We start from the raw sequence: 20,839 nt of genomic DNA on the forward strand, positions 1-20,839 counted from the left end.
AAAAAATGCCTACTGCATTCGATGTGGGCGGCGCTACCGCCAACACTCTCCGCAGCCAGTAAATTTAATTTACCATGAACACACTTGCAGAAAGTTGGGCCCCCCTAAAAAAATTTTTTGCACCACGCCCCTGTCAGCACTTCTTCAAATTCCAGTTCAACACAATTTTCTTGTTAGCCCTTCAGGTGAAGCAGAAACAGACCACTCTTCTTTGAATTCCAAATGTTAATGATCTTTCATTAACTTGAACCTGATGCAATGGTTTCCTGTTCCACCATCCCTGTCACACACAAGGCCATTACCCCAATCAATAGAGTACAACTCATTATATTTCTTTTTAGAGTACGACAATTGGAGTAGAAAATGCTCATTATCGAACTTTTATTAGTCAAGGTTTTGATCTAATGAAACTATACACCAACTATCACCACTCTCAGAGAGAGAAATGGGGTTTAACATACCCCTCAACAAGGTCATTTTGGGACTAACATATGGTTTAATATTTTTAAATAATTCACTTGTGTGTAGGGGTCTTTAGCAGTGGGAGGAAACCTCAGGACCCCTACTCCTCCTTGTCACGTAAAATGACCGACATAACGATCTAAGGCACACAGATTAAATGAAGACGGGCATATGCCATACAGTGTGCTATCAGGGAAATTTGCCTGAACAGCGGCAATATGGCCGTATTTTAAGTACATGCCAATGTTTACCCCGAACTTATTTTTTTTCCCCCCATTTGAACGACTAGACACTGTTCCTGGTCAGGCCTGCCATCTTGCACCACTGACAAGGGGAGACAACGCGACATCACGTCTTTGAGATGAAGGATATCTAACAAAACACTCAAGTCTAAAATTGTAATTTATCAAATTTAATATTAATGATATAAAGACAAAATTTGAAAAATCTTGTCATTTGATAATTATACAAAATATACAACCAACAATGGATGGCTTTAACATATATTATGTTCTTACACTCTCACTCACAAATAAAGGCTAAAAGGTCCAGCTACAGTTCTCAGCACTTTTCAGATAAAAGATCACCTTTTTACATCTTCTATTAAATATTCAGCACTATATATTATTAGTATATTATTATTATTTACAATTCAATATTTCAGTCAATTAGGCTGTTCTTCATTTTGTTTTCACAATTGTATTTTAAAATATAAGCTTATGATTTTAAGAATGATTTTAAGAGAGGAATGGGTTTTAACACGTGGTACAATTTTATTTTAATAATTCCTTTGCTGGTAGGAGGAACCCACCAGAGATAACCCATAAGGTTAGGCAGGCTAGAACCAGATTTCCTTTGCATATATGGGTCTTTAGCAGTGGGGGGAACCTGCTGGAGAAAACCCATGAGGTTAGGCAGGCTAGAACCAGATTTTAAAAGAGAACAAATATTGACAGATAAATAGTTTTAAATTTTGACTTGATTATTATCCATTTTCTGTGTTTGAAACAATCTACCGGTATTTAATATTTGGATCATTTTGGCAATTGTTCACTTTGATCTAGATTAACAGTTAATAGATTTTCCAAGAAATATTCAATTATGTATGCTTCTTGATCAACATATAAATCTACAAAATCTTGAAGACCCACAATTTGTACTAGAGAGAAATGTGAGTTCATTTCAATTATGGTTTTATGTCAAGTAGTAAACAAATGCATAGAAATTGAATGTGAATGAATTGACAAAAATGCAATCATCAAAATATATAGTTGAGCTTATTCCTGCTATTAGGTACTGGGGCTTTTATTCACAAAAAACACAAAACTAAAATATTTTTAGAATACAAGAGCTAAAATTTGTACTATGATTTTAACTTTTGACCAGAGAAATGGTTGGATCCTTCAAATATTATTTTAAGTGTTTATGAATTAGGCCCCTATAAACACACACCAGTGTTATATTCCATCCCTATAGTTTTAAAAGATGGAAAATGGAATATATAATTAATAATACCTATGCAGTTTTAATTGTATCTCCTGATTTTGAACATATATGAAATCTATAGTTTTAGTAATTATTAATAATGCTTGTTCATTTTCAAGTTCTACGGTATTCACAGATGCAACGGATGAGCGATATATTTCTACAAAGATTCATTAAATAATTAATAAGGCCTGTGCAGTTTTATTTTTTAACATGGAATTTCTTTGAGGCATCATTAGCATGATCTAATAATAATTGACAAGGTTTAAACTGTACACCATAGATATCTTGATATTTCATCATTCTGTCCACTAAATTCTTCGCTCCGTGTAAATCGATATATCTAAAGGGACCTACAAAATAAAAACACAATATTGATCAAGATAAACGAATTGGGGTTTAACATCCACTTACTCGCGCATAGGGGTCTTTAGCAGTGGGATGAAACTGGTGGACCCTACAGGCTATTGTCACGTACAAGCCGGTAATCAAAACGACACCCCTTAAGTCACCCCTCGAGTTAACCTTTGAGATAAATGAAGTAGGATTTAATATTCCATTGTTCTGCACCAACTCGAACAATGAAAAGAGCAGGTGCCATACAGTGTCTATGAGGGAAAATTTACCAGACATTGGCATATCTGCCTACTCTTTTATGAAAATCCAACTGCCAAGGGTTCTTTTATGTGCACGGCAATCTGTACACAGGATCTTATTGTTTTTTCCCCATCCAAATAACTAGATGTTCTTTGTCAGACCCTCTGTCCTACTTCAATCGACAACTGGAAACCATGCTGATAAATCGTGTAGGACTGGTAAGTAAATCAGGGCCTCACTCACTGGGCCATATTGGCTCCGACATTGAATTTCTATACATAAAGTAATTTGTTTTTAATTCAATAATTTGTTCTCGTGACAAGTTCTTTGAAGTGGGGGCAAACTGGAGGGCCCATATTAAATCCACAAAGTTAGACATATGATCATATTCCTTGACACTCTGGATCATGCATAGGTAACAACAACAAACCAAGAACTATTATTAACTTTAAAATCAAAGACTATACATAGCTAAGAAATATATGACTTACCTCCCAAGAAAGGTGGGAAACCAAGACCAAACACAGCTCCGATATCACCATCAAGCTAAACAAAATATCCACATTATTAAAATTTGAAATATTCAGTAAACAGTGTACATTAGTTTTATGTATTACTTCTACACGTTCGAATACGTCAAGAACACCACAGTGGTTTCCAGAAAGTTTTGTCAAGCTTCTGGCATGAATGGTTTTATTCCAGTCACAAACCAACTGTCCACTTGAAGAAAAGAAAACGCAATTAGTGATTTGACCCTATATGGTGCAAAAAATTGAAATCAAGAGAGAGAGAGAAATGGGGTTTAACGTCCACTCGACACAAACTAGGTCATTTCGGGACTAACATATGGTTTAATTTTATTTCACTAATTCGCTTGCGCGTAGAGGTCTTTAGCAGTGGGAGGAAACCGGAGGACCCGGAGAAAACCCACGAGGTTGGACAGGCGACCCTACTCCTTGCCACGTACAACCGGGGATTCGAAACCACGTCAGTCGACTCAATGACAGACTTTATGATACAGCGCGCGCACGCTAACCATTCAGCCATCCAACCCCCCAAAATGAAATCAAATGGGGTTCAATGTCCTACTGCTCTCATGAAGATGAGCATATGCCATACAGAATGCTATGAGGAAAATTTTGCCCCTACAGCCATGTCTACAAGGAAGCACAGTATTCCGTCCCATCCGAATGGAAGACAACAACGCTATGGCAATTGTTTACTTCTAGACATTGTTCCTTGCCAGGCCCTCCATCTTGAGCAAAAATTCTAAGGGGTTTTCTTGACTATCACCAGCATGGAAACTGCGACATCCTGGTTAGTGAGCCATTGTGGTTCCTGGGTTTATAATATGTCCTCAGAAATTTTGTATTTCAATCGTTAAATATTATGAACAATGACAAGAAACTTACAGGATTAGCAAGAATTCCATCTTGAAGACACATGATGGCTTCATTTACAAATCTTGATACTAATCGATATTGTATATCTTCGTCAGAATTTCTGTAATGAACAAATATATTAACTTATTACAATATATATTTTACACTTTTAGAAACAAAATATACAAGAAGTTTGTTATTACCAAACAGGTTGACCAAGACTAGGAATTATTTACACTGATCATAGCAATTCTTTCTTTCTACACGCCAAGAAATCTAAGTCAACGGGGAAAGAATTACTAGTCTGATTCCATGTATCAAATTACCTCCCTTGACACATTAAGGGGAGATAACTTAAGTGCACACCAAAATACAGACTTAGTTTATTCCTTCAGAGATTATATGATTTGTAAAGACTAATGGGTTTTTTTTGCTGTGTAAACTTATTGATTGGCAATTATTTTGTTCTCTTCTGCACAACAAAACAAATATAATAATAATTTCACAACCATAAATAATATTACAAACTTACGCTGCTCCTGGAGGAATGTGATATTTTTCTACAATTTTCAGTGCTTCATCATTTTCAGGTTTAGATTTGGATCCTTTTTCATACACATAACATCCTTTGCCTGATTTACGACCTAAAATGGAAACAGCAAGAAATGAAATGAGGTTTAAAATGGTATCCCTGTAGCCCTGGCATAGCTGTGTAGCTGGATTGGGTTTATGTTCTTGGATGTCATTTCCTAGATGATATTCTAGTCTAGCATAGTTTGGAGATAGACGGGATAAACTTACCGAACAAAACAATAGTTTTACTTCTCTCAATCTGATTAAAATACAGATCTATATTTCGTTTTGTTTTTTTATACTTTCAATGGCCTACACTACATGAAGATCTGACAAGTTGTACTGGAAGATTGTGTCAGGGGTCGTACGAGCGGCTTTTGACCCTATGACTACACGAAGATCTGACAAGTTGTACTGGAAGTTTGTGTCAGGGGTCGTAAGAGCGGCTTTTGACCCTATGACGTCAGACATTGACTAATCAATCAGCGTTAACGTTTCTAGTGGTTTACCCACAGTTCCGTGCATGGCACACCAAGAAGCCGCCGTAATGGACCATTTCATGGACTAATCCGTCACTTCAACCAAAACGCCGGTAATATAACAACTCTTCCAGATCCTGGTGTAGTAAAGACAAGTAAAATGAAATTTTGAACTATAATAAATGAAATGAAATAGAATCTGTTTTAATCAGATTGTACTTCTCTTATAAAAAGGAAAATTTAATTGAAGATCTTAATTATTAAAACAAATCTGACCTAAATAACCATTAGCTACCATTTCTTTTAATACTTCCACATTACCACCACCAAATCTTTCACCAAAAGCTTTTCCTAAATCTTCTGCAACATGTGCTGCTACATCAATTCCAACTTCATCAGCTAGTGTCGCCGCACCCACTGGGAAACCAAACTTCTTCGTTAATTTATCTAATTTAGTTGGACTCACTCCTTCCTGGATTTACAGAAAACCAGATTATTAATTAAAAAAAATAAAAATTAATGGATATTTTTCTTGACAATTTAAAGAAAATGAAATTTAAGGACAAGATGTCGTCGAAAAATGTCTTGGCCTGTCCATTTGGAAATTATCTTTCTAATCTGTGAAAAAGAAACTATGTCAAAAATTGATAGCTTTAATGTAAACCAGGGCTTTCAGTTCAAAATGTTGACAGCTGGTCAATTTGTGACATTTTGTTTACCTCATTAACAAGATATTTTTACAAAGAGTATGGCCATTTTTAGAGTTATCCGAGTTTTAATACATTTTTAGAGTTATCCGAGTTTTAATACATTTTTAGAGTTATCTGAGTTTTAATACATTTTTTAGAGTTATCCGAGTTTTAATACATTTTTTAGAGTTATCCGAGATTTAATACATTTTAAGTGTATATAAAAAACTATGAGTTAAATTGTACTTAGTTTTTAAGGTTAATTCTAATTTCAAGGCATGTGAATGTCTGACAAATATGTCTGAAACAAGAGTTCTTCTGTAGACCAATGGGCTAATAATATACACAATGGCTTACTTGTAATAATCTAATGGCTTCTGCTAACATAGGTGCTAATATTCTTGTTGTATAGAAACCTGGTCCATCACCAACAGTTATAACAACTTTACCTTGACGTAAACCAACTTCTACTGCCGACGCTAAAAATATTAACATTAAAAATATTTATATAAATACCATGTGCAGAAATCTTATTAACATTTTAACAAAGGGCATTTTTCGACGTAAACCCAACCAACATTCCAGACTAAAAAGAGAGAATTAGGGTTCTACTTCCACTCAAACACATTGTAGGTGATTTTAGGACTAACAGGACTTTCTTTGGCAGTGTCAGGAGACCAGAACTTTTTAAAAGATGGCCTGACATAAAAGAATCTACTGAAAATCCGCAGGGTTACTCAAAGCCTTGGATCAAAAATAGAATCATGTATCTTAGAAAAGGTATACCCTGCCTCAAGTACAACAATTGTCACTCTACTACTAATTGAAGTAATGGTTTTAACTTGGAATTTAGAAGCTAGAGTTATTAACCTGTGGTATCTTTTGATGTTTTAGGTGTGGTAATAATTTCTAACAATTGCATTTTATCAACAGGTGAAAAATAGTGCATTCCAATAATCTGAAAAATACAGCATTATTTATTACAATTGACATTATTCACTGACCTAACAGATTTCATTTTATAAAAAATCATGTGCTTAAAATATATGGTGGACACTAGTCATAAACCTAAATAGACTAAATCTGTTCTTTAGAGCCATGTTGGTTGAAAACTGGTCTCTTGTTGACTAAGATGCCCCAGGTTCGAATCATGATACACAAGAACTTTTGAAAAGTCTGGTTCTCACTTCTATAGGGTTCACCCGAGGGCTTGACAAAGAAAGCGTGCCTGGTCATTTGGACATAACGATTAATACATGTTAGTCACAAATATCTTAAGTACTGCATGCTGTATTCTGTTTCTCAAAAAAAAAAAAAAAAAAAAAAAAAAATGTTAATCTGAGCTAAACAAAATATGCAAAAAAACTGACATGGAGCCAGAACACAGATAGTCAATGACATAAACACTTACTTTTTCTGGACGTTTACTGGCTTGAGCTATCTGTGTTATAGGTAAGGCTGATGTATTTGATGCAAACACACAATGTTCTGGTATATACTGAAATATAAAAATAATATAAACATCAATTCTGTTCAACCCATAACATTCATTTTTTATCAGACAGTAAAAATGAAAATGGCCAGTTGGGAAGTTGATCTTACGAACCCACCCAGCCAAATACAAATGAAATGGGGTTTAACGTCCTACTGTTTGCTCCGAGCTGGGCTAATGAAGACGGCATACACCATACATTGTGCTATGAGGGAAATTTTGTCCGGACAGCGGCACTACAGTCTATTCTTTTATCAAAATCCAACTGTCAAGGGATCTTTTACGTGCATGCCAATATGTACACAGGATCTTGTTTTTTTGTCCCATCCGAACGACTAGACAGCTGTCCTTGTCAGGCCCTCCCGTCCTGCATCACTGACAAGAGTAAATCCGCACCCGAAAATCTGGATGAACTTTCTTGGCCAATGCAGGGATCGAAAACCCAAACTCCACACTAGAGAGCCAGCGTCTTACCCATAGAGACCCCCCAACCAGCCAAATACAAATCGGAAGTTTGGGAAAAGGTGACTCAATGCAAGTGACCGAGCAAAGCTGTTAGTAGAATATGTAAAACAATTACGCTAAAACGACAAATCTGACCAATCACATGACAAGGCAACATAGTTTTGACTTGGGGCTAATTGAAAGTAGATCTAGAGTGACAAATCACATCACTCTCAATGACAAAGTTGTCCTAGATCCATTAAATATAAACCAACCTGTTCGACTTCTTTAATAACTTTATGTTTTATATTAATATCTTCAAATACTGCCTCTATAACCATATCACAATTCTTAAAATTATCATAGCTTAATGTCGGGTCCAGATTCGACATTATCTGATCTCTTTCAAAACTAAAATATAAATTAATAGTAAGTTTATTAAAATAATATAAGGCAGTGGAGGATAACTGCAGAAGAAAAAGATACAACAAACAATAGAAACTACAATCTACGGCTTTGGTTTCATGGGCTTCAGATAGTTGTATAGGACATGGATGAGGTTTCCAAGCGTCTTCTGTTTAGAATTAATTTGACTTATTCACTAAACAAGTGGACCAGAAACCAAGAATTACATTATTGCTGCTACCTTAGAATTGTGACATATCAAAACTTGTAGTCCAGTTAATCGCCGCACAGTTGTTCAAAGAGCAATCAGGCCAAAATTCAGGTTGATCATACTTGAATGGGAGTAGCAAAAGGCTTTTTTTTTTCGAAGAACATGGCCTCCAAAGAAGAACACAACGAGCTTGGCGCTCAGTTCCTGGACAAAAAAACTTCATTGTCCATTCATTTCTAACAACTCATAAAATGTCTTAGGTATATGATCCATAAATAATGCCTTTCTTCTGACAAAGTATAAAGAAAACATACGTTGTTATTTTCCGACGTTTTGCTTGTTTATCGAAACCTTTCTGTATTTGATCTTGACCTCTGGCTAATCCTTGTAAAGACATATCTTTCAATACAACTTGCATTCCTTTATCTATTGATACTTGAGCTATACCAGCTCCCATTAAACCAGCCCCTAATATAGCTAGAGTGCTGAAAATATAAACATGCATTAAAATAAACAGCCCTAACATAACTAGGGTACTGAAAATATAAACACATTATAATGCCCAGCCTCTTACATAGCTAGCATCCTGAAAATATAAACACACATTAACCTGTTAAGCGTGACGTTTTTAAAACGTTAACTACCCCCTAATTGTGTAATTAATTTGACGAAGTGACGAAGAACTATGTACTCAGGCCTCGAAATTAACGGCGGCCACCGCGGCCATTGCCGCGGTGCCCTTTTGAATTGGCCGCCGTGCCCTTCAAATCTTCACTTTGTCCACGGCCCCTTGTGGCCGTGGTTGCCGGCCATGTTAGCAGGGATGCCCTTTTCTGATCCAGTAAATAAAAAGTCTACCTGAGCCACATATCTGGTCAGTTACATATCCTTTTCGTCCCCCGTTCACATCGCCATACTAATTAACAATGTATAATAATACCCAGGGCTCAAAACGAAAGGCGCGCGAAAGTGCTCGCGAGAAAGCGCTCGCGCACCTACCAGGCACCTAAAGTGAAACCCAGGTACATATTTTTTAGACGCACCCGAATTTTATAAACAACGCTCCTCGTACCGAAGGCTAACTCACGGTTCTCCGGTAACAATATAATTCCAGCGAGAAACGAATGACTTTTCCCGCCATTCTTTCTAAATCTCGTGATTTCATAGCAGACTTGATTATCAAGTCTATTTCGTTAATGAAGATTTCACTACCGTAATGGAGACCCAAGTCTTCGAAAACAGGCACGTACAATATGTCATAGGAAGAATAATAACAAAGAGTTTATTGTTTGATAAATATGGGCTATCCCAACGTGTGACATCAGGTCAGTTTAAAAATGATAAAAAATATGTGTCGTCCGCCAAACAGCACTGATAGTTTACTTTCATTTTGAAAGAGGTCACGGTCTTTCATTTCACAGTTCCATACGTCATGATGAGTAAAACAAATCAAATGATTGTTGCTATGGGACAGTAAATTTAACAGGTTTATTGAAATGTAAGACGTATTAATCTATGTCTGGTAGGACCTTAAAAGCCAGTTTCATTTTATTTAAATGCCCAATATTTTCTGTTAATTTTCTGAGAGTGTGAAGCACTGAAGGACAATTTTAATCCGTAATTTAGTTTTTATGTCTGTTCATGTATTTATTAAATTTTTAACAATCCTACATATATAAAACAACATATAAATATAAAAATGCATAATGATGCAGGCTGTTATTGTTTATTTTGATGACTATAAGAAAATTAAAAATTAATATTTTTGAAATGGATAAACAATTTGTTTCATTTATAATCCACATATAATTATACCCCAAGGTGTCGGCCTACCCAAAAACTACTACTAATTGATTCTTCCAAAAGAGTACTTTTTTGGCCTTGATGCCCCCATCATTGGCCTTGGTGCCCCTAAATTTGGCCAAAACCCGAGGCCAAAATGGCAGGGCCCTAAAAAGATTAGAATTCGAGGCCTGTGTACTATGTTCTAAGAATAGGTTTGGGAAAATACCTCTAAGGCGTTATATTACGCCGTACATACAGTGAGTGGTAGTTGTCCAGGACATTATGTAACGACCTACGCACTTAATGGGTTAAAATAAACAGCCCCCAATACATCTTGTTATCAATTAGTCAGCCCAAAATACAGACATATAAATCTAATATAAATCCAAGATTAGTTGTAAACCACAGTAAATTAGACGGGACGGACATTTCTGGACAGCTAAAATTTATCACAGATGACCATTATATAGCTTCCTTCCATATTTCTATAATTTGCTTGCATGTGGGGGAGTGGTCTTAAATAGTTCTATACTTTGGAACCTTATAATAGACGAATATGGGTCTAAAATCACACATTAATAAAACCTGTGTGTATATAAAGTGACTTCTATTCAATTTTGGAATTTTTTATATTAATTTCTAATCAATTGTGTTCAGAGAAATACATGAACAGTCCAAGTTGACCCACAGTCACTTACGCCTGCTTAGTATATATTACACCATACCAACATGTCTTTTATGGGCATAAATTTTAAAGTCATCCCAACCTAAGGGTCCCATATGATTATACCCAACCCAATGAAATCCAAATTTTTACTTAACTAAAATTTAATGGGGTTTACTGTTCTACTTTTCTGCACCATGGCTCCCTCATACCCAGTGAAATCCAAATCTTTAACTGACTGAAAATTTGAGTACTTACTCCACCTTCTTCTTGGGTACACCGAAGGGATTTTTCTTACAGGCATTCTGACCATGAAATAAACCGATCAGGGCCTTAGAATGTAGAGTTGTACCTAATTCAGCAAATCCCTAAAAAAAAGAAGCAAATGAAGAAGAAAATGTTTGGATTCTTGCACGCAATAAAATCTCATTTTGACAACAAAATCAGTACAAAATATCTAATTTTGACAACAAAATCAAAAATCTGTTCAGAAAATCTAAATTTGACAACAAAATCAGTACAAAAAATTTAATTTTGACAACAAAATCCATACAGAAAATCTAATTTTGACAACTAAATCAGTACAAAAAAATCTAATTTTAACAACAAATTCAGTACGATAAAGTCTAAATACACCAGGAGTATAGTTAGATGATCCTAACATCAGCGTTCAAGTGAAGCTCCATTATATTAGAGGTAAACACTTATTAACATGGGTTTTAAAACTTGATTCCAATACATTTTAAGTCTCTGAACATCGTTTCACAGATTGAGGAATCTCTTGCAAACTAAAATATTGTGAAAGTTCAGAAATTAAAATGACCTGGCCCCAAGTTCACAAAGCATTCTCAGACTTAAGTTAAGAATTCACTCAATATTGTTGACCTTATTTCAACTAAAATATAGCCCTTTATAAAACCGGTGTTGTTTTAATGTATCAAATACACCAATAGGAAACTATGTGCAGTCTTGTGTTTCTGGATCAAAGATATTTCTCATAAACAGTGATTGAAAGTTGAGTAAATTCTTAACTGAAGTCTGAGAATGCTTTGTGAACTCGGGGCCTGATGAATTGAAAAATGTCAGCTTGGATTAAACCATGGGAAATTTCATATTTTATAAAAAATCCAAATGACACACAGATACTTTATTTGTAATTCTTTCACTTCAATTGTGCATAATGTTATATCTAAACATTTGATCAAGTGACGGGAAAATCACAAACCTTAGCCTCAGCTGCCAAACCTTCCTCCTTGCCTTTCTCTATTCCTGTTCTAGCAACCTGTAAATAACATATATACATAGTATTAAAATCATTTTGACATATTTTACGTCCAAGTAACGTCTATAACCAATAATAATGACAGAAATAAAATGGAAAAGTAATTAATGCCTTTAATTTCCTGGACCAACTAAGTGGATAAGGATGGACATGAAATGAAATGAAATGGGGTTTAACGTCTTACTGTTCTGCTCTGAACTGGGCTAATGAAGATGGGCATACACCATACAGTGTGCTATGAGGGAAATTTTGCCCGGACAGCGGCACTACGGCCTCTTATATCGAAATTCCAACTGTCAAGGGATCTTTTACGTGCACGCCAATGTGTACACGGGACCTGTTTTTCATCCCATCCGCACGACTAGACAGCTGTCCTTGTCAGGCCCTCCATCCTGCATCACTGACAAGGGTGAACCATGCTGGAAAATCTGGATGAACTTTCTCGGCCAATGCTGGGATTGGACACCCGACCTCCAGGCTAGCGAGCCAGCGTCTTATCCACTTAGCCATGTGATCCCCCTAAGGATGGGCACATGTCACACAGCTCTCTTTAATGGAAATTTTGCCCCAACATTGGCACTACAGCCTAATTTAGTCAGGGGATCTTCCACGTCCTGCCAATGGATACAGGATGTCTGTTTTTCGTCCCATCTGAACAAGTGGATGGGTTTTCATTGCCAGGCATATGGATAAACCCAATTCAATAATCCCCTGCTTTCTCGGAAGTTGGGAGACAATAATTAATGTAGGTTGCACAAAACGTAACAGTTACCTGATCTAAATTTGATCATACCTCTAAGATTTTCAGTGGTGCAGGATAAAGACCACCACTTAGCTTCATCACCTGTCCCTTGGCTTTATTAAATACAAAATTTCTACCCATTTCATACTGCATCATTGTGTTCATGATTTCTGAAAATAGAGAGACAAATGTTACTATGGGACTAACAGTTTGGTTCAATCTTATTTCAAGAGTTCGCTTGCGCGTAGGGGACTTTAGCAGTGGGAGGGAACCGGAGGACAGGGAGAAAACACATGAGGTTGGACAGACGATCCAATTCCTAGTCACGTACAACCCGAGAATCAAAACAAGGGTTCTTTAGTGGAAGCTGACATTAAGTTCCATGAATGAACAGACATTCCATACAAGATGAACCCGTTTTATTCACTGGTATATTTAATTTTGAAACTTACTGTCTTGTAATCCCAGCTTTCTTGGCGTTTTCTTTACTGTTCCATTAGCCAATCCCCTAGAAAATATCATAGTTTTATATGAATGATTAATTAAGAGTTCTTTTCACATTTAAACTAATATATACTAGAGAAATGCTGAATATTCAATTAGCTTAAGGGTTTCAATATAGGTTGACTAACCAAGTTAATGAAGCTTGAGCTCAATCGAGTGTCTTTAAGAGCACTATGGCCTATTCTTATTGTGACCTTATTGTTTATGGGACCATTAATGTGCTCTAAAGGCATACACGAGATCTTGGGGTTTTTTGTACCACCCGAAGAACTAGATGGCTCCAGTTTTGGCCCTTGCTCAGATAAACGTATAATTCACCTTGCTGTTTGTATGGCAACATCTTCAAGATAGGCCAATGTATTAGCTTCAGACTCCATGAGACCGGGACCAAGTGGGTCTATAATAGCATCAACAAGACCCATTTTCTTCGCTTTATCAGCTTTAATCATTTTACCCGTTAACATCATATCCAGGGCGTTTGTCACCGATACCTAAAAATACAAACATAACTACAATTAAAACACAATCTGTAAATGATCTGATTAAAAGAAGAAATGAAATGAAAAAATAACAATAAAAACTTTATTTAATGAGGCAATGTATTTAGTTTGCAAAAAAACTAATCTTCCATAAATCCCTCCTAAGCTACAAAGACATACATACATGTAATATCAGGATAAATTCAAAATCATTTGAAATGCAATAGCATTTTAAAGTGGGAAGTTTGGGAAGTCACTCCTAAACTACAAAACATTTACATTATACAAGTAGAATATAGGAAGAACACTACAATTACACACAAAATAAGATAGAATGCAGTTGTAAGTTAAAAATAATAAGTATGTCGTTATCAGTTGAATATTATGGTTTCTTCAGTGCTCAATATAAATGAGTTTTCAGTTTAATCTTAAAATTTTCAACATTCTTATATCAAAAGGCAGATTGTTTCATAAAAGACATGCAGAATAATGAAAAGCACTTTTTATGGATTCTGTTTTGCATTTTTGAAGAAAATTTTTTTTACTGGTCTGTGAACGGAGCAAGATATCCGTTTTGGAAACAAGAGATTAATGGGGTTTAACTTCATACTTTTCTGCACCACCTGTGCTAAATAATGACGACGGACATAGACCACACTATGTGCTATAAGACAAATTTTGCTCAGACAGCAGCTACAGCCTACTCTGGTATCAAATTCCAACTGTAAAGAGTTCTTTTATGTACATGTCAACGTGTAAACAGGACCTCATTTTTTTTTGTCCCATCCATACTACTTGTCACTGTCCTTGCCAGGCCCTCTGTCCTGCACCATCGACAAGGGAGAAACCACTGGAAAATTCTGGGGAGCTTTCTCCGCCAACACCATGTTTGTGAGTGAACATCGTACTCAATGAGCCGCCTTGGCTCCATGCTCATTTGTAAAGCGCAGACAAGCAGATTTTATATAGCAATAGAGAAAGAAATGGGGTTTAACGCCCACTTGACACAAACTTGGTCATTTTAGGACTGACATATGGTTCAATTTTATTTTAATAATTCGCTTGCATGTAGGGGTCTGGGGGGGGGGGGAACTAGAGGACCTGGAGAAAACCCATGAGGTTGGACAGGCGACGATACACCTTGTCACATACAACCGGGGAAATTTATATAGCATGCTATAGGAGTTGTGTGGTGGTAATAGCAGCAGTTTGTTGTTGTTATATATGCATCTTTGTAAAAAAGTGCACATGAGCAAAAGTATGTGGCAGTTATGCACTATGCACTGTATTAGATTAAAATTCCAATAAAGGTGACGAAAAAACCTTTCACTAAAGGAAGGAAAGGGGGAAGAGTCCCTCTAACAGTGCAAGTAAGTTTGGATCTCAGTGATACGGTCGAGGGAGAACAGGAACCAATCCCTGTAAATAATTCATGATAAAAGTCCATGAATAACAAACTTGTGTGCAAATCAAAGATTTAATCCAGTACGTGTTTCGGGCGATGTGCCCTTCATCTGCTGGTATTAGATGATGATGGTGGTGATGATGATGGTGGTGGTGGTGATGATGATGATGATGATGATGATGATGATGATGATGATGATGATGATGATAAATGTACTTACTGTTTTAGGAAGACGATAGGTACCTCCAGCACCAGGTAATAAACCTAACATAACTTCAGGTACCCCTAACATGGTCTTCTTACTTTTTACAGCCATTCTATAATGACAGGCTAAAGCAAGCTGCAATACAAACCATTTGTGTAATAATTAAAATTACAAAAATATGTCTAATAATTTTTCAAATGGTCTACCCTAATTACATAATGTATAAAATTCCAATTTGTAACAAAATAAATGGAAATTGGGCCCTAGCTCAAGGATACAGAAAACCTGGACAGTTGTGATATGACAAAAAAATTCCCCCGATAGTGTCGATATGGCCTATTCTTATATCGAATTCTAACTGAAAGGGTTCTGCCTGTTACATGCACGCCAATGTGTACACGGGACTCGTTTTTTTTGTCCTATTCAAACAACTATAGATTGTCCCTTGCCAGGCCCGGTGTCAGCCCTATATGTAAAACTCCAGTATACCTCTAATCCACCTCCAAGACAAGATCCCATAATGGCTGCTACAATAGGTTTCTGGCTATCTTCTAGTTGCTGAAAGCCTTTCTGACCACCTAAGGAAAGGGCCAACACTTCATCATATGTTTGTGCGGCCTCAATCATTCTAAAAATAATAAGTTTTAAAACATAAAAGAGAAATCAGTGAGAGAAATGGGGTTTAAAGTCCACTCGACACAAACTAGATCATTTCAGGACTAATATACGGTTCAATTTTATTTCCATAATTCGATTGCGCGTAGGGGTCTTTAGCAGTGAGGGGAAACCGGAGGACACGGAGAAAACCCACGAGGTTGGACAGACGACCCTACTCCTTGTCACATACAACCGGGGAATCGAAACCACGCCAGTTGACTCAATGGCAGATCTTATGATACTGCGCACACGTGCTAACCATTCAGTCATCCAACCCACCAAATTTGAAATCGGATATCTCACTTCCAGATGTTTGGATCAGGAACAAGATCCCAAGCGCCACTCATCTCGTTCTTGGGGGAGGAACAGCGCTCTTCGAAAGAATCCAACGCTCTGCCAATTCAAGCACAATCGACATAAAACTTGCCATGCATCGGTCAACGGACTTCAATTTGTGATATGATGTCACAATTTCAAAGACGGTTGTGATCACCTGGTTCCTGTTCCATAGTATGTTCTACTTGTTAAGAAGGGTTGAACACCCTCTCTACACAATATGGTTCAATTTTATTTTAATAATTCACTTGCGTGTGGGGGTCTTTAGCAGTGGGAGGAAACTGGAGAAAACCCACGAGGTTGGAAAGGCGAGCCTACTCTTTGTCACGTACAATGTGGAATCAAAACCACGCCAGTTGACTCAACGTGCATGTATTAAACCACTGTTAAACTGAACAGTATCGCTGAACAATGTGGGAAATTTTGGATATTGAGATATTTGGAAAATCATATTGTGATATGACTATTGTGACTATTAAACATCTTTATTAATAATATTTAGTGTTATTTGGAAGATAATAGCAATATTTGTGAGGGAAAAAAAAAACCAGAAAGCAAACTACAATTCATGTCAGGGATGCTCTTTCAAAATTTTGTTTGTCAGATACATTTAAACATACATTATGCAAGAGCTAAATTTGTCTATCGCAGGTCTTTCTTTAGGCCTGAAATGTTATCTAAATTATTTATTAGACATTAATTTACTTATCCAGACCATACTCAACTCTAGATGGCATCGCTAGCCTGCGATCTTAAGTGGATTGTGAGTCGATTTACTGCATAACTTTCCTTCTCGATTAAACGATTAAATGGATAATCGAGACTATGCTGTTTATCGTACTGACTTTAGTAATGATGACCGAGGCTAGGCAGACATTTCATTCGCATAGTTCTCGATTCATAGTGGATCAATTTGAATGAAATTTTCACCAAATTGCCTTTACGTTATCTAGTTTTTAATTATTATAGTGAGAACTGCCAACTCGTTATCGAATCTCCCATAATGTATCTTTAATCAGGCAAGAATTAGGTCACTAGAAGTCATTTTTAGGAATTTTGAATGTGATTCATCATATTCCTGGTTGGATGTTTGTTGACTCATGTAGAACATGTCCAGCATGTAAGAGCGAAACAGCATCCATGCTTTATTATACGTACCCAATATCAGCACCAGCAATAAAAGATCCTGGTTTGCCGGAGATTAAAACAACAGCTTTAATGCCATCATTTGTTTGTATTTCTTTGATAACTTCTACAAACTCTGTTTGCATTTGTTGAGAAAGTGCATTTTGCTGAAAATAAAATAAATTTTTCATGATACTTTTTAGCATCAACCGGGCTAATGAAGAAAGGCATATGCCAGACAGTGTGATACATAGCCAATTCTGTCCAAACATTGGTGTTTCTACCTACTCTTTATCAAATTTCAATGTCAAGGGATCTTTATGATATGTGGTGCACTTCAATAATTACATGGGCAGACCTGTTTTTCAACCCATCCAAATAACTAGACACTTTTCTATGCCAGGCCCTCAGTCCTGCAATACTGGCATGGAGGTACCAGACTGGATAGTGTCAAGGAACTTACTCTGCCAACAACAAGATCAAAATATCTATGGGTTAATGTGATTGTTTAAACACTTGACCCCGCATGAATACTAAAGTCCTTGAAATAAACTTGTTTCTATCTGTGTGTGGCGTTGCAGTTATCATGCAATCACATCATGATGTGCTCAGTTGGAGCAAGTGAGAGGGGTGGGGTTTAACGCCCACTCAACACAAACCAGGTAATTTCGGGAAAACAGATGGTTCAATTTTATTTGAATAATTCGATTGTGCATAGGGAGGAAATCGCAGGACCCAGAGAAAATCCACGAGGTTGGACAGGCGACCCTACTTGCCATGCCTCTTGACTCAATGATAGAAGTGTTAAACCATTTTGCCACCCAAGCTCACTGTGCTCAGTGGACTTCCATGCTCAAACACTGGGTTCCATTTCCATCATGTTGAATTAATTGTTGCTATTGCCATTGTATCATCTGGTGGCATCCCATTCATAGGAAATACAATCACTGATTTGTTACACATATGGCTACAATGTTTCGAAAAGATTCTCAAGCACAAATAATGGAATTCTATACAAATGGTTGTCCTGATTTCATTGTACTCAATTGTTAACTACCACCCAAGGATTACATTAATTATTACCTTGGAGTTAGGATCATCAAACCTAACTACAGCTATATCACCTTTTGTCTCCAACTTAAGAAGCGATCGTGCTGGAAAAAAAAGAAAGCTAGGTTATTGATATGTTATAGTCTTCAACATAATTCTTATCACAAAATTTCATATATGTTTAATTACAGCTCTTGGTTTCACTAATAACTTTTCCAGTAGAAATCATATTACATCAGAAAATTACTAATGGACTAATTGAAATGGGATTTAACATCCCACTTTTCAGCATTAACCAGGCTAATTATGAAGATGGACATATGCCATGCAGTGTGCTATTGGGGGGGGGGGGGATCTGCCTGGACAGAAAACAGCAGGGAACTTTCTCTGTCAATATGAGAGAGAGAGAGAAATGAGGTTTAACATCCACTCGACACAAACTAGGTCATTTCGGGACTAACATATGGTTTAATTTTATTTCAATAATTTGCTTGCACGTAGGGGTCTTTAGCATTGGAGGAAACCGGAGGACCCGGAGATAACCCACAAGGTTGGACAGGTGACCCTACTCCTTGTCACGTACAACCAGGGATTCGAAACCACGCCAGTTGCTAACCATTCAGCCATCCAACCCCCCCCACTCCTGTCAATATGAAACCCTGGACTTCCTGGTAAGTGAGTCAGAGCTAATATAGCTCCTCTATTGACTTATTGTTGTGCAATTTGTCCTCTAAGGCCATCTATTAAAAATAGGGGTTTTCTCCAGAAATTGAATTTTGCAATATATCAAAATATAAGCTTATGTCAAAAAACAGTTGGCTGTATTATGTATAGCAATAAATGCAAGCTTACTGCACTGCCATTTTGACTTGCTATAGACCTATAGTTACAGTATTGTGCATTATATTTTAAATCTATTCTGTTTTAACTATTTCCCAAGTTCATTCGACTTTGAGTTATGTCCATATATTGTAACTTACCAGCCATTGATAATGATGTAGAAATTGATCTGTGTTGGTGTCCATCTGCTGAAATAGATAAAAAAAAAAAAATCCCTTTCTTTTAAGTCTCTGTCATTTGAGGGACTGTTAATCTTTGCAGAGAGAGAGAGAGAAATGGGGTTTAACGTCCACTCGACACAAACTAGGTCATTTCGGGACTAACATATGGTTTAATTTTATTTCTATAATTCGCTTGCGCGTAGGGATCATTAGCAGTGGGAGGAAACCGGAGGACCCGGAGAAAACCCACAAGGTTGGACAGGCTACCCTATTACTTGTCACGTACAACCGGGGATTCGAAACCACGCCAGTTGACTCAATGGCAGGTCTTATGATACAGCACGCACATGCTAACCATTCGGCCATCCAACCCCCCCTTTAATGTTCCATTTTTAATTTTCAGAACAACTCAAGATGTCTGCGAGTTCACCCTAGGTGAAAGAAGATGCAGACCTAAATCCCTATAACCTAAAGTAGGCCTATCTAGCTTTCTATGCATGGCAAGCTGATAGTGTTAAAATTGTGGAGTAAAACATTGACATTTTTAAGTTTTTATTATTAATGGTCTCTTAATATTCTACATGAAGTATTTCTGAAATATGAAAGTTGTTTGTGAACAGTCCATAACTAAAATCCTAAGGTTATTTGTAGGCAAATAAATCAGTTTGGGCCATTACAGTAAATGCATTGTGAATGGCAAGGCACGGGAACAAAAAGGTTAAAAGGTTAATAGCTTAAAGTAGGTAGAGATTACTATTAGTCTATAACCTGGTTGTGACATTGAAAGTACATATAAAAATGATGAAAACCTGTGTTTAGGTTCAAAGTCCAGTGAATAACTCTATGATAAAACTGTACTCTGTGCTCTGAGTCAGGTAAACAATAATTACAACCAATACAAATCTGTCAAAATGTCTTTTGTATTTATTTATATTGAAACGAAATAGTTGTAATCTTATCTAATGTCTGCCAGCCCATTCATCCAGGGATATGTCCATGCTGGTTTGTGTAGTTGAGGTTGAGTGCTAAATCAAATCTACTAAATCAAACAAAAAATATCGTCTGCACGATTAAGAGACCGGCAAAGAATACCCAGTGATAATAACTATCCAAAGGGACAAACGATGTGCAAAAGTACCGCACAAAATATATGTATAATAAAGTTAAAGAAAATATGTTAAACCTCTGATGATATTGCCTCCTGCACGGAATATTTGCCTCGCAGCACCCACGAGCCTCATGCCAGCCATTTTCTCAGATGCCGGTCGAATCTTGAACTCTCGCAAAACCACCTATAGTCTCGCAAAAGCTCGTTTATTAATTGTTCTTTTTCGTCATTATATTGTGTTGTCAAAGTTACCAAGATGTAAATTCTATTTCATAAG

General features: G+C 36.7%; 1 protein-coding gene across 2 annotated transcripts; it reads right to left on the minus strand.

The window, feature by feature from the left end:
* Window positions 1-858: 858 nt before the first annotated feature.
* Window positions 859-20,774, minus strand: LOC126819774 (trifunctional enzyme subunit alpha, mitochondrial). Of its 2 annotated transcripts, none has more exons than XM_050547994.2 (21): window positions 20,638-20,774; window positions 19,434-19,481; window positions 18,487-18,557; window positions 17,437-17,570; window positions 15,775-15,913; window positions 15,301-15,420; window positions 13,515-13,687; window positions 13,145-13,200; window positions 12,744-12,862; window positions 11,894-11,950; window positions 10,927-11,036; window positions 8,534-8,704; window positions 7,879-8,014; window positions 7,079-7,165; window positions 6,538-6,625; window positions 6,025-6,146; window positions 5,255-5,450; window positions 4,459-4,570; window positions 3,957-4,047; window positions 3,036-3,090; window positions 859-2,300 (listed from the first exon to the last, which is right to left on the minus strand). In XM_050547994.2, exons 1-21 carry the CDS (start codon window positions 20,702-20,704, stop codon window positions 2,149-2,151), a joined length of 2,304 nt encoding a protein of 767 aa, XP_050403951.2. In that variant the 5' UTR covers window positions 20,705-20,774; the 3' UTR covers window positions 859-2,148. The 2 variants fall into 2 exon arrangements, with proteins under 2 accessions (XP_050403951.2, XP_050403952.2); XM_050547995.2 differs by having other exon boundaries at window positions 19,434-19,478; window positions 20,638-20,727.
* Between the last annotated feature and the right edge of the window lie 65 nt (window positions 20,775-20,839).

Source organism: Patella vulgata, chromosome 4, assembly GCF_932274485.2.
Source record: "Patella vulgata chromosome 4, xgPatVulg1.2, whole genome shotgun sequence".
NCBI lineage: Eukaryota > Metazoa > Mollusca > Gastropoda > Patellidae > Patella > Patella vulgata.